The 15,289-nt window shown below is 44.5% G+C and overlaps 1 protein-coding gene across 1 annotated transcript; it reads right to left on the bottom strand.

Moving 5' to 3' along the window:
• Positions 1 to 1,576: 1,576 nt before the first annotated feature.
• CCDC62 (coiled-coil domain containing 62) lies at positions 1,577 to 15,129 on the bottom strand. Its single transcript, XM_063415717.1, is given in 13 exon segments — positions 1,577 to 3,602; positions 5,258 to 5,391; positions 6,090 to 6,258; positions 9,265 to 9,289; positions 9,292 to 10,007; positions 10,581 to 10,681; positions 11,475 to 11,563; positions 12,540 to 12,641; positions 12,727 to 12,898; positions 13,183 to 13,284; positions 13,523 to 13,689; positions 14,266 to 14,458; positions 14,758 to 15,129. Coding segments are annotated over 13 exon segments (2,103 nt in total). The 5' UTR covers positions 14,794 to 15,129; the 3' UTR covers positions 1,577 to 3,505.
• Positions 15,130 to 15,289: the final 160 nt, after the last annotated feature.

A 15,289-nucleotide genomic window follows, 5' to 3' on the forward strand; every position in this document is an offset into this window, starting at 1 on the left:
GTGCTGAATAAATTAACCCAGTTATTCCTGTAATTCCCACCCCAAAAATCCAGGGCAGCCCTGACACAAAATCCTAAGACGCTGCAGATCCTTGCATCGCTTGAGCTCAGTTTTCTCTATTGATTTTAAGTCATCACTTTGAACTCTCAAGGGGTTTAAACTCAGCGAGTTCATCCAGTAACCTCAAACATTTAAACGCAGCTGCTGCTTGGAAGTTGCACCAATTTCTCTGTGTAGCTGCTGGACAGCTTCAGGGTGAGCATCATGGCATTGTCACCATTGGCTTTTTAGGGGGAATTCTTGTCATACCCAGAGCAGAAGATTGTGAGGATGGAGCCTGAGAAGGTTCTGTGCAGGTAGAGGAATAAATGCTCTGTAAAGGCTTGAGGAAACTTGGAAAGAGCTGGAGCAGCTGAGCTTCCCTCTGTGGGTAACGCTGGCGAGCAGGCAGGGACAGAGTCTGGAGAACAGCAGCTCCCATCAGAACTGGCCACCTAATTCTGGGGCCATTAATATCTGCAGGAAAGGCTGTCAGGAGTAATTAGAGAGAAAGCAGAAAATGAAATGAAAGAGTTAACGAGGGGAATCCACGGAGTGTTGTGTTTCTGTGCAATAACTGGTGGCAGTGGATGGAGAAGAAACTCCCACCCTTGGCTGCCCCTGAGCAGGAAAAACGCTGGCAGAGGGCTGTGAGAGGGACACTGGTGTCCCAAAGTGCTCCCAACCTGCACAGCACTGGGCAGCCCACTCGTGTCTGAGCTGAGAAATGTCAGCAATCAAGTGCTAAATGTGTTAAATGGGCAAGGGAGACACAGCAAAGTATCACCTCTGTTAGCTTATTTGATCTCTTCGTTAAAAAATAAGTTCAAATTGTGATAACAGCACATCTTGCCCAATCAGCAAAGATAAATCCAGTTTAAATGCTAAAAAAAGGTCACATCATACTTGGCTACCTCTACAGTGCAAGCAGAGGCCATACACACCTGATCCCATAAACTTTTGTTGGGAGAACCAGCTCCTGAGTGTGGAAAGTTGTTGTGCCCATCTTGTGGGTGACAGTTCTCCCATTTCAGCAACACTGGAGGCAGCTCCTGCTTGCAGCCCTAATTGGGAACTTCCTATAAACATTATTCATCTCTCTCTACAAGGCAAGAAATCCAGAACAAAAACAATATGCTAAAAAAAAAAAAAAAAAAAAAAAAAAAAAAAAAAAAAAGAGAGAATGCTTGGCTGTGTCATACTCTATAAATATTTCTGAGCCACCATAAAAAAAAAGAAAAATAGTTCCTATGTTGTAACAATTGCACCCTTCAGATTCTTAAAAAACAAGCTAGTGTTTAACCTGAGCTCTCAGCTATAAAAATAGCTTTGTTAATCTTGGCGTAATTCTGTGTTTTATTTCAAGATAAAATACATTCCTGCAGAGTCACATCTTCTTGCCACTTGTGAGTCTTTCAAACACTCAGGAGGACCACGTAAAAAAATGAGGTAACTTTCCATTGTAGCTGCCGAGTCGGTGATCTTTGGTCCTCAGAATTAGCTCTGTGCTGGAAAAAACTTCTTCCTCTGCAGAAAATGGGAAAGATTTTTATTAAGCAGGAACATTTCCTCTGAAATATCTGAAGCAACCACACTTACAGGAATTTACTACACGCATTTGCACACTGCAAACAGAGTAAGAACATAGAGTAAAAATATAGAGAGGAAAAGGTAAACAAAGTACTTCACAGAAAGGCAACGGTCTCAGGGCCACCACAGGGTGTTGGGAAATAAAATCTTTCTTTTTTTGGAGGAAAGGAGTGATCTTTGTGCCCCAGGCCAGCCACTGAGTCACCACTTTTGAGCAGTGGCACATGCTGCTGTGTCCAAAACTGAATATAGCACTTTTACTCACTGCTTTCCTCCTGAGTTCTTCAACTCCCCCCCACCCAAACTCTCTCTAGAGGAAAAGCAAGTGACTGATGAGAATGGCTAAATCACTGGCAGCCAGGGAGGAAATTGCCCTGATGTTTGTCAGTGCACCTGCCCTCAAATGAGTTTCAAAGCAATTTAAAACCAAACAAACACAACCAAAATCAATTCAATCGCTTCTGTATATGAAACTGCACAAATGTTTAGTTATTTCTGGACCTGTTCTGCTTCACATCTTCTGACCTAACTGATCATAGTGATTCAGTGCTTTTTAACATAAAAAGAAAATGAAAAGAAGTGCATTAGGCAGTGGCTTGGAGAGCCACTCATTCTTGTCATGGATCTACAGTGGATTGTGGTGTTTGTTCCACCAGCTCTTTCTCACTTGAGGCAAATGTGATTATTTCTGTAGGCTCAGCGTGCTCTCCCCACTCTGCTGCCTCAGCACGGGGCTCAGCACTTTTGGGGATTTGCTCCTGAAGCTTTGTAACATCAGTGGTTTCAGGATGCAAGTCAGAGTGCTGCCTTCAACCCATAAAACCCCGGCTGCTTTTACCTCAGGGCTCTTTTTAGGAAAAGAAGAGCTCTCTCTGTGCACAGGAATATTACAGAGGGAGGTTTGGCATTGCAGCTACTCAGCTTCCTCCAAGTGCCCCATCAGCTGCACTCTGCAGACCTGACAGGCTCTGAGAGAAGCCTCAGAGTCTCCAGAACCAGCAGAACACGAGGCTGCTGCAAACCAGCCTGGCTGCCCAGGGCACAGCAGGTTTGGCTCCACAGGGCACAAACAGCTCAGGGACTGCAGCTGGAATAGCCAAGAGAGAGCTGAGCACAGCTCCCACATGAGAAACCTGGTGTCACACAGTGTCACAGCCCACAGCTGTGGGGTAACGTCCCTTTGCAGGCACCAACTTGGGTTGTGTCAGCACTGGAAGATTGCTTTTTTCTTTTTTTGCCAGTTTTTCTCCTCATTGTTGCTGGTCCTTATTCAGTTTCATGTGGTGTTGAAGATTTCAACCATATCTGGTTACTCTTTTGTCCTTAGAACCAGACAAGGTGGTGCCTATTGCAAGCATCCAAGCCACAATAGGAGAACAAATAATCAGAGAGTGAGAAATTTCCTGATTCAAAAAGAAAAAAACCAATCTGCTGTGGGCAGGGCTGCTCTGGGTATTTTGAAACAGCTCTATTCAATATATTCTACTTTTGGGGCTCTGAGCCCAGGAACAGTATCCTAAAACAGCCCTTGGCCTTGGCACTGGAAAAAACTTCCCAATCTCTCATTCAACAATGTTCACATCCTTGATCCTGTTATCTGTAACACACAGAAGGGTTTTAACTATAATAAGGAGAGTGCAGGACCTGCACTGCCTCGGGAATGAGGAACATGCTTGAGAAAAGTTTAATTATTTGACTAAAGGAACTACTTGCTGACTCAGTATCTGTTTGCTGTTACAGTACTCACAAGAGTTTTATTGGAAATGCACTTAGAATCCTGTTCCAGGCCCATCTCAAAAATCCATAAAGTGTATTAATATTGCAGATGCATTTATAAAGAAGGAAGCAAACAAAAAAGATCAAGCTGAAAACACCTTCATGCTGAGGGAACATCACAGAGAAAAAAAGGAAGCTTAGCATCTCTTTCTTCTGCAGCAGGTAACTGGCTTCTGTGAAGAGTTCCTGCAAGTTCTGTTGTTTCTATTGTAATGTAAAACACTGCATGGAAATCAAAGGACTCAGAGAATAAAATTTCCAGAGCTGCCAGGTTCAAGCTGGTGAGCAGCAGGGGTGCACTTCTTAATTCCCCCTTCTCCTCCTCCTCCCAAGCAGGGCACAGAACCCAACATGAACCAACTCCCCTTGATTAAATTCTGAAGCCTGTATCTCATATTTATTACATTCTGAAGCTCAGTTTAGAACAGCCCCAGGTAAGCCTGGTTTTAAGCACAGGTTAGCTGGCCTGCATAGATTAACTCAAACACGCTTGACGAGTTTTTGCCCAGAACCGCTCTGAACACAGATCAAAGTCCCACAGATGTGGCTCAGGATCTGCTCCCGCCACCACACACGAGTTTGCTTCATTTTCTATCCACCAAAGCACCCGAGCTGAAGGAGAAGCCAATTACCAAGCTCAAAAATGCAGCATCAGATCCTAAAGCAGAGTCACGGGCAGCCGGAGCAGCCGAGCTGTGACGTGCCAAGCAGTGAGAGGAGCCAGACAGCTGATGGGGCTGGGCAAGAGCCACAAGCAAGCACTGTGTGCAGGAGCTTTTCAGGAATCCTCCTACTCAGGAGCCTTTGCAAAAGACTAAACTGCTGCTGTCTTTGCCACTGAATGAAATCCTGCAGAGGAACTTCTGAACAGAATATCCTTTCAGTTTATGCAAACGCTGGCACGCAGCCTTTACACTCAGGCCCAGCACAGCGAAGGGTTTATGGTTCTGAATGTTATAAAAATGGCTTTGTCTGCTCCTTACAGCAACGTTGTTCTGGTCAAGTTCATCTAAGGCTAAAAGGAGTGAAACTTTTTAGAGGGAAGGTGATAGCTGTGAGGATGAAGATGAGGGTTCAGCACTGCTCTGAAAGCAGGAGGCTAAACCCTCCCTTTGGGATATACACCAGCACTAGTGTGCTCATTTCTAGGGACAAAAGGTACAATGTGCTTGTCAAACAAGGTAGAAGTTCTTATGGATATTTATCCACTGAACAAGTGACCCTTTCTCTGATTACTTCTACTGCCCAAATACTCAACAGGAACTTTATCAGCACTTGTGCTCATTAAATAAACTGCCATGACAGCTACATACAGGTTCCTTTTTTTGACCACTGAATATATTCTCTGAGCCTGCAATGAAGGAGCTAAAACTACCAACCCACAAGAACTCTGCATTTATTTAAGCTGAGCTTTTGGTTTAAATTCACACCCAAAGTGTCCTATATACCAGCCATTCCCTATACTGCCCTCTTTTCCATGACTGTAATAATAAACCAGTTCTGACTGGGAGTCTCTGGGACAGCAGAGCACTGAGTGTGTGCTGAGCCTCAGAAATCATCTCATTTGCTTCAAGGGAGAAAGAACCAGTGCTCACTTTTTTCCAGACCTCCTACAGCTTGCCCCAAAATGACTTCTGCCTTCCATCTGTTCAGACACGTGCAGGAGTCAAATCCTGTCATGACCTTGAGCTGCCAAACAGAATCCTATAAAACATTCAAGCACTAAGGCAGGAATTGTCTCTTCATCACCAATATCCTCCTCATGCTTTGCTAATGCACTGCAAGCCAAGCATAAGGGAAAGGATGTTCCCAATCAGTATTCCTGAGCACCTCACCCTCCTCCTGGGACAATCTCACCTTGTTCATGTTGTTGGTGTTGGCAATGCAGGAAGGGCTCGTGTGGAGAAGGCTGCGCTCCAGCTCAGCCAGCATCTGTCGGGACTGGGCCAGGGAACGCTCCAGCTTCCAGAACAGGGAGCTTGTGTCCTTCAGGACACACACAGGGAGACAAGGAGACAAAGTTATGGAAGGAGCTTTTATCTTTCTTCTCTCTCTCTTCTTTTTTTCTTTTTTTTTTTTTTTTTTTTTTTTTTTTTCTTTGAGGATTTCAAAGAATTATAAAGCACCAAGAATCGGCATTTTGATTTTGAAATGTTTCTGTTCAAATACTGCAAAGTAACAAACTCTAACTGCTGGTGTTCCTTATAAACACAGAGCTCTTTCCTAGTGCCCTTTTTAACACATTTCCACAGGCTCCATATGGAGCACTCACAAGAGAGGTACTTCAGGGATAAAGGGGAGAATAAAGATATAAAGAAGAGGGAAGACCAAGCAGAACAGGAAAGAAACAATGTTCAATAGCTTCTGATAACTGCATCTACGTGTGCTCAGATATTTAGTGGAATTACCAGTTAGCCAGCATCCATTTTCCTGAAGTTTTTCATTCCAAAACCTTATCCATTTTTTAAAAACTCCTTGACACTTATGCTGTCCAAGACATACTGAGGCAACAAGGAGTTATTTTTTAAAAAAATATGTCATCACTTATGCCATAAGCCTGCTGTCTCATCATTTGAATCCTCAGTTCTTCCATGCCAGGAGACATTTGCATTCCTACCATCAGTCATAATTCCCCATAATTCCCCTTAAAATCAGTCAAGGACATTGTGCAACAAGATACTGACTGGTTTCACGGAGTATCTCTTTGTTGGTTTAGTCACTGCCAAGTCACTGATGTCCAGAGGGGAATCTTCATCAGAGAACTCCTCAGAACTTTGAGTCAGGTTGCTCTTCTGAGAGGATGTCAATAGAGGAGAAGGCACGTGCAGGGAATTCAGATCCATGTTTCCTTCACTGTTAAAAAAAAAAAATTAAGACATTGGCAGAAACATCCTTTTTAAACTTTCAAGGGAGAATCGTGGCATGACATAAATAACCGTGGGCCTTGAGCCAAGGAAACCAAGGACCTTGGGAGATTACCCTGCTCCTCAGAGCATTCCCATGTTTAACAGCTCCCCTAGATGAATTTCATCCTCTGAGGACGAGGGTTTGACATTCAACCAGTCTCAACCAGCTCCATGACCATGTGCTTGTGTATTTAACCTTGCAAAGAGCACGTGAAAGGCAATACTCTGTTCCTCCCAATACTCTGCTGCTCGCTCCTCTCTCACACCCAAATCCCTTTTAGGATCTAATCAACCATTAGGCAAATTAATGTTTGTAGGTGTACTTTTCAAGGGAGTTTCACAGTGTTTTACAGTCATCATCTCACTTCAGAGGTCACGGGAGAGCTTTCCCAAATAGGCTTGGGTTTATTTATTTTTAAATATAGGAGCAAATCACATTCATCAACTTCTGAAGACAAGAGAGGCAGAGTGCTAACCCTGCCCGGACTGGCAAATAATGAAAAAAGATGTGGATTTTAAAACAAATATGCTCTTTGAATTGATGACATTTCATTAGATACTCTTTAGATCCTTATTTTGGTGTAACAATGCATTCCATACCTGGCAAGACTGTTACAAATAGGTGTATTTTAAGTGACATTCAATCTAGGAAAAAGCCCTCATGAGAGTTGCCAGCTCAGGAGTGTCTGCCGTGTTCCATTTCACTTCTCCCATTAAAATGGGATAAAACAGGCTCTTTTTTTAAGAGAAAAAAGCTCATGTCTGTGTTTCTGGAAAGGTTCTGTGGAGATGTGAGGGAACAAGCAGCCTGGAACAGGGATGTGAGATGAGATGAGCAGGGCCTGTCTGGAAAGGAAGGGGACACAGGTTTGATTCTGAGGGAAGGAAATGGCTCAGAAATGGGTGGTTTAGTCCAGCCCAAGCTGTCTCAACAAGAACCTGCTGATGCTCCATCTGTAAAACTTGAATTGAGATAAAAATCCAAAGGCAGCAAACGTTGGCCCAACATGAATGAAGTCACCAAGTCAGAGCACACAGAAATGACTCCTGCACTGTGGGATTTCACAATCCCCTCTGCCACTGGGGAAGGCATTTGACTGTTAACAGCCTCCTCGTTGGCTGCTCCAGAACTCAGGAACTCATGGCAAAAATATTTGCTGGGCTGACAGGGAGGTGCCAGCACCCTTCCCTTAACACAAACGACATCATCAGCACTCCAAAAGCAGCACTGGAAAACTGGAGGATCCAGATTCAAGTCCCAGGAGGGATGTTGTGTTTGGTCTGTGCCATTAATCCCTTCACACAAGCAATGCTCCTGCCTTCCCCCCATTTACGGGCGGGGATTTATTGCCTGGCAAATCCGAGTCAGCAGAGGCTGGAGAGCAGACAGTCAGGGATTTGCACTGAGTCAATCCATCTCCAATTAGCAGGGCCCCAGGACCAAATGTGGGCATCAAGAAAACTGGAGAGCTCAACAGCAAATCCCAACTGGGTAGCACAGCCCCTCCCTAACTGGAGGAGATCTGTTCTAGCTGCACTGCCCAGGTTGAATTTGTTCCTTTTCCCTTAAAATTCACTCAAGGACAAGACAAACAGGGCAAGACAAAAAGTGAAAGCAGCTTTCATGATGCAGCCTCAGAGGGGATTTGGAGGGATGGCAGTGTACCATCGGTGCTGCTGGGGGAGTTGATAAGAAAGGTCAGGGCAGACAGAAGGGCAGTGGAGTCTTTTCAGTGATTTATGGGCAGTGGAGACCAGAGAGAGCCCACACGGCGTGTGAAGCTCAGCTGAGGCACGTGGGAATGTGCCAGGCCAGCATTCTTTTTCAGTGGCTGCCCATTCACCTTGTTTCTGAACAGGTCTGTCTCACTGCAGCAACAATTCCTACAACATTTCTGTTTCAAAAGCCACGCAGAATGAAAGCATCCACACATCAGATCTTTCCATTCCACAACATGAATCTGTTTGGATGCTGGGCAGGCTTGCTGGCAAACAGTGTGAGCAGGTTTAAACAGCTGTTCATTCACTGTGCTTGTCAAACCACCAGCTGGAAGGCTCCTCTCCTCTGGCTAAAAAGCAGCTATGAAATCGCTGGGAAACTTCAGAAATCCTTCTAAAATAGAGCTGGTAAATCTTCTTTTTTTTTTTGAAAGGAAATAGAGGAACTAACAGAACAAATCCACAGCAAGTCCCAGCTCTGAATGCCTTTGCTTATGCAGGCACAAAGCCACTCCTGTAAATGCAGAGCAGGTTTTTTATCTCGGAGACATTCCAACATCACTGAGGCACCTGAGTCTTCTTCTGACACTTCTCAGCATTGGAAACCTCATCCTGCTCGTCCCCAACCACGTCCTTTTCCTCCCACAGCACAAAGAGAAGGACAGAGTCCCAAAACTGGAGAGTGGACAGATTGCTGTCCTTTAAATCTTGCCATCTCATTTCTTGCCCTGACAGAGGCAGCAGTCTGTGCTCAGAGCTGTGTCCTACATTCTTGCCTGGCCAAGATGAGATTTTTCAATAGAAATAAGATAGTCACTAAAGCATCACACAAAACCTGGATATGTTTCTTGCCTCACAGAAACATCACTGTGCAAGTCCAGCTCTGGGCAGAACATATTTGACCCATCAGAATTACAAGCAACACCTGGGATTTCAAAAAAAATCATAAGATTTTCTCAATTCGTTTATTTGGCTAGGTTATATGGTATTGCAGCTTCTCCTGCCCACACGGCTCTTGGGGATAAGAGAGGAGAAAAAATAAATGCATAAAAATAGAATCATGGTACTTTAAGAGCTATTTTTATTTTAAATTTGTTACTTTTCAGGTTGATAGACTAAATTTAAAACAGCAGTTACTTTAAACATAGCTTGAGATAATACTGAGAGCTTATAAAACTAAATTTCTACTTAAGTCTAGTTTATGTTTCTTTCTTAAAGGCAACAAACTCATAACCTTTTGGAGCAGGTACATTTCATCTCTGTGCAGTCCCCAAACAGCTGTAATCTTTTCCACGGCACGCATTTCTATCTCTCTTTTTGGGTTTGAAAATCTCCAGCCATTCCTGATCTGACAGTGGCTTCCACCATTCACCTTTATTTACAATGAAGTTATAAATAGTGGAATCAGATTCAGACTTGCAGGTCACAGGAGTCTCTCTGCTTTTTTGGCCAGGCTCAATGTCAGACCTGTCTTCCCAGGTTTTGTTGTCATTATTGGTTTTGTCAGACGTGATGTTGTTCTGGATCATTGTGCTTTGCAAATCTGCACGAGATTTGATGTTAAGCCATTGATCATATGAAGGCAAAGGCACCTCCAAGGTTTTTCGGTTTCTGCTTTTCACTCCATCCTCTCCAATTTCCCTGTTTCTCAATGGCCTTGTGTTGTTTGCCTCATGGAATTTTTCACTGTCTAGCTCATCAAAGCTTGATGCAACATCCTGCTTTTCTCCTTCTTCCGCAGGGCCGGCCAAGCCTTTCTCAACTTTTTGACTCTGGTTTAAGGACGCTGAGGCAGTTTCCTCCGAGTCTGAAGCATTCAGTAACTGGCTATTATCTACTTCACACATCTCAGGGCTGGGTTTTACCCTACTTGCTGGAACTGGTGCAGTTCCACGCTCCTCCATCCCGTGGCTGCCCTCAGTCCTACCCTTGTCTGTCTCGCTGGGGCTCTCAGAGGCAGAGAGTGTGGCCCCTGTGCTACAACAGCACGACAAAAACAAGTCAGAAACACTGCAGGTAAAGAGAATCCCCAAGAGCACTCCTAAAGCTCTACAGAACACAGGCTGCTGCCACACCACCAGGCAGCTGCACCCTGCCAAAACCCCACAGAAAACCTGCCCAGATTTGGCTGTTACTTTTCAAAATCAGTCTGAGAGTTCCCTCGTGTTTTTCACAGTATGGTGATTCTATCTGAAGCTCCAGGGTGTGCACCAATTATCTAAGTTTACTTCCTAAAATAAACTTTGCTTTTTAAATAAAAGTAGTAGAGAGCCAGATTAACATTCTTACCACCAGACTAGTTCACTTTCTAAAAAAATCATGAGCTGTCTGGCCTGCTACAACACTTGGTCTGTGACTGATGTTCCTGGTCTCTCCTCACCAAATAAAACACAAAGTACTTGACAGCTTCACTGGGTGTTTGTGGTGGAGTCCAGCAAAGCCATCCTGACCCAGCACACACCCCTGGCAGGATGTTAGTTTGGGCTGAACACTGAAGTCTCTCTTTGAGGACAAACTATTTAAGAAAAAAAAAATTGAAAATATCTTTACCTCCTTCCCCTTGCTGCCTTTTCATGCTTTTGCCTGGAGTCATCAGAGCTGTCCAAGTTGATGTGAAGGAAGTGTAAGTCCCGCTGCTGTTTTACACAGACCTGTCAGAGGCAGTGAGGGGCATTAGGGAATGTCTGGGTGCAGGAATTCATCATCCAGTAGCACCACAGTGCTTGTGTTCCAAAAACATCCTCAGAATGTTTCTATAAACCAACACCTGTAGTCAAACTACTGACAAAGACTTCCAAATCTAAGAGGACATCCCTGCATGTATTCAGGAAAATAACACTTTGCAGCAATAAACAGGATTTCCATTAGAAATTTAGAATGTTCTTCTAAGATGGAACTGCACTGAACAATAAATGAAATATCATTACTGTTACCAGATATTTAATACATGTTGTTATTAGGTTGTTCACAGCTACAGAATTACAGGACATGGATGATGATCATGGGATTTGGCTTTCACTGCAGTGGATTTTTTTGCTAATGGAGAAGGTAACTACCCATCAATTATTTGTAATTAAAAAAAAATGGAACAAGCGTTGAGAACCTCAGCTGAGAGCAGGTGAACACACAGGGTTTAAGTTGTGAAAAACAGATCTGCCAGGACATTGTGTCCCTTCCTCTGCTCAGTTTACCTTGGGCAGGTGTGCAATCCCAATCCTGCTGCCCTCCACGTGACTTCCCAAGCCTGGAAGCACCATGGGCTTCTCAGCTCAACCCCAAATGAAATAAATCAACATTCTACAAGGATCCCAGCAAGGCACAATCAGATTTTTTTTTCCTTAATCAATAATATCTAGATCTAGGTTTTTTTACACTGTTCCACACAGGTCTGGTGTTACTGAAAATGCTCCCCTAACCTCAGAGCAAACACAATCAGGGCTGTACCTGTCGCAAACTGGACAATTCTTTTTCAATCCTCACTTGCTTAGACTTGGTAAACTGATAAAGTTGATCCTTTCTCTGTGCTTCCTCCACTGTTTCAAAAGATGATAATTATTTTTATTACTTCAGGTGAATAGACACAAAGCAAGTGCATTGTTAATGCTGTGTCTGTAGCAGTAGAAGGTGGTACAAAACAAAACAAAAGTGTTTTCTTAAGATCAATGGGACCTGTTTCTCCTCCAGATAAAAAGAGCATAAAACTCTCAAGAAAAAAGAAAACCAAGGATTTTTCTTGAACTGTTCATCAGCATCTGACATCATTTTATTAGCAGCAATAATGTTCTTCACTGACTGATTTATTTAATGTTTTCAGAAAGGAAAAGAGAAAAGGGAAAGAGGAAAAAAAAGAGGAAAGCATAAAGGAAATTCAGTTAATTAATTCTAATTCATGCATGTAGAGGAAAGCGCAGTGAAACAATTCCCAATTCTATTGGTTTTAAAATAATGAGACATGGAATGAAGATCTAGCAAAGGGAATAGCAGACTAAAAATGATAAGCAAGAAAATTATCTCACAGCAGAGGACACTTTTGGCCACCTAATCTTTCAAGGTCTCTGTGGTTGTCCCCAAGAATATTGCAGTGACCTTTCTCATCCACTGCAGCACCAGATGTTCTTCCACCCAAACCCAAAGGCATTATGGAGAGTGAGATGCAGTTTACCAAGGCCTGCACATTAAACCAGCCTAAACCAAACCCATCACCTAAAGAAAGCAACAGAGAAGAGAAAGTCTCAACATTTCCAGGAGAGAATCCCTCGAGCCACTTACTCCTCTCTGTGTAATCACTCTGGTGAACTTTGTGCTTTCACAAGATTTTATCCAAAGTGTCCCTGCAGAAGCCCCAGATATTGCTTCCACAGAAGAATGGCACACAGGGGATATAATTTTATTAAACTGCAAGGAAGGCGGGTAACAAGCTGCCTCCTTCACAGATGTCAGTGAATTGCTGCCCAGAAGCCTCTGAGCCCTTGAAAGCCAAGGCATGAAAGGAAAACTGCCCACCCTCACCTGCCAGTAACAGCTCACTCCTCAAGCAGCCATTTTCGTGTTTCAGGTGGCTGATTTCTTCCTGCTGATTGCTGCTTTCTTTCATCTTTTCAGAGAGGATATCTGTAAAACACAGTGCAGCATTTCTCAGAGTGAAAAGGAATCCTGCTGGCCTACACTAAATTAGATGCCCAGCAGATACATTTACCTTTCATCTTATTTACTTGAACCAGGACATCCTTCAGTGTCAGCTTGAGGTCCTGCTGCTCTCTGGTGCGACTGAATTCCTCCAACGTTGCTGCACGCAGTGCACTCTCCAGTGTCTTAAATTTAGATGTAACCTCACTAATCTGATCAGTTGTTTCAATTAAGGCCTTGTCCTGAAATAGGAAACACAATGAATTCTTATTTTTTCAATCATGGGTGGGTTTTGACAAAACGGCAGTACATCCTTCTGCAGTAAAGTGATTCACAGATTTCTTTCTGAGCTTTTGAGGATAAAAACTGCCAAATTAAATCTTGGAAATAAGCTTGTTTATGAAAATAAACCAGTTTATTGATGATGGCTTTTCCCCTCTCTAACAAGCCAAAGAATTAACCATGAGCTGCACTGCACTTTGACCACATCCAGTGCCCTTGAGCTGACAGATGTTCCAGGTGTTACCTTCAGCTGAAGCTTTGTGAGAAGCTCCTGTTCCCTCGCTTGCAGCTGGCCTGTTTTAGCAGACAGCTCCAAAACAGAGCAGTGGAGACTCTGATTTTTCTCCTAGTGAACAGAAATAAGTGTCAGCTATTACTTCAGTGATTCAAAGTTATTATTTTTTTCCCCAAGAAACAACTGAAGCAAACCGGAGTAAAAAGGACTGGATTAAAAATTTTCCCCCATTTGCTTGTGATCAAGGGTCTTAATACCCTGCATGTCTCAGTTTTGGAATGTTACAGTTCATCACAGGCATCCTGTAAATGCACAGACTACAAAAACCAGACCATTATTCAACCCTTACCTCCAGAGCCTGGCACTGAAGAGATGAATCTGTTACTTTCTGAGTGAGCTCTTTGAACTTCTGTTGTGTGTTTTCAAGTGTTATCTTACTGTCATTATGCTGGGTTTCTAAAACCTTTAACTTTTTGGTCAGTGATTTTATAACTGCATTTTTCTCGTTCAGCTCACCTGAAAAGGAAGGAGACAAAGTCATATGTGAGAAAACAGCTCAGAGGCTGTCATGCAATTTCTTAAATCTCAGAAATAATTGAACCCAGTGTTTTAAAACCACACGATTCAGACCTGGATGCTTATGTTGCACACTCTGAAGGAGGATTCCCTGATCCCCAGGTCAGATAAAACAGAAACTGCGTGGTGAGCTCTGCACTGAGATTGTTCAGAGCCACCAGGTTTGTGTTTGTTCAGAGCTGTGCAGCAGAACCTCAGGGCACAGGGCTCTGTAACTCACCAGCAGGTCGCAAACTTTTCTCTTCCCCCACATTTATTTAATCAGATTATTTTTTAAAGAATTCACAGAAGCAATTTACACATTTAGACGAGACAGTTATCAGATCATCACCCCCCTTCAAGATCGGATCACTTCAGCATCAGCGTGGAAGTTTGGATCTCGGAGAAAGACAATAAAATTTGAGGTTGAAGGGTAGGAAATGGTTCCTTATATGATGCAAAACTGTCACTGAGGGGTTGAAGCACCTGAACATACTTGTAAGACCAAGATCTCATTCTTAACACCACAACACTTACTAGTTAATAAGCTGCAGCGTTCTGCCAAAGCCAGGATTTTTTGGCGATCATCTTCCCAGGCCTGGATGTGTCTCTCATGCACTGCCACCATGTCATTGAGCTCCCTGTCACGATCTTTCAGTTCTGCAATTAAAAGCTTGAGTTCCTGCCTCTGCCTCTTAATGATGCTGTTCTTGTGACTGGGGCTAAATGCCTGCAAAAGGTGAGACATGGAATGCATTTCAACACAAGGAAGTGACAAATTCTCTCATAATAAACTCGAGGGGTTTATTTTTAGTTGAGCTGTGTTTATATTATAAATAGAGACCATTCCAAGAAGTTCCTTATGCTGGCGGTACCACCTGTGGCCCTTGCCTGAAGCCCTTTGCAGAACAAGGTGGTACCACCTGTGCTCCATGACTCAAACCGCCAGCAGCACAATGAGTACCCTCCGACCCAAAATAGAGCTGATTGTTAACGGCACTTTCATGGGGTTTTTTTTTTCCTTTTTACCTGGGGCGAAGCAGAACGCAGCACTGATGAACTCATAGGGGACTAAGGGCCAGAGCTCTGCAAGGCATTAGTGGAACCGGGAACGCTTCAAGGATGTCCCGTTCGGCATGGAGCCTCCCCCGCTGAGCACGGCCCTCACCCGCCGACCCTGAGGGAGCGCAGCGGCGTTGAGGGGCCGGGCGGGGGCGGCCCTGCGGCCTCCCGCAGCCCTGAGGGGGGGCCCTGAGGTAGCGCCTCCGGGGAGCGGCCCCCGCGCCCGGGCAGGCCTGCAGGGCTCCCCCGCTGGTCCCGCCCGGCTCGGGCGGCTCTTCCTAAGCCCAGGGGCTTCCGCTGCCCTCCGCGCCGCCGCCCCCGCCCGTTACCCCCCGTTATCCCCGGCCGCCCCCGACCCACCGGCACCGCCCGGCCCTGCCCGCCGTTGGAGGAAGCTCCGCCCCCCGCAGCCGAGGGGCCGCGGGTTCGAGTCCCGCGGCTCCCGGTTCGAGTCCTGCAGCCACCGGTTCGTATCCCGCGGGCGCCTCACTCCGGGACT

The sequence above is a fragment of the Prinia subflava genome, chromosome 19 (genome assembly GCF_021018805.1).
Source record: "Prinia subflava isolate CZ2003 ecotype Zambia chromosome 19, Cam_Psub_1.2, whole genome shotgun sequence".
Taxonomy (NCBI): domain Eukaryota; kingdom Metazoa; phylum Chordata; class Aves; order Passeriformes; family Cisticolidae; genus Prinia; species Prinia subflava.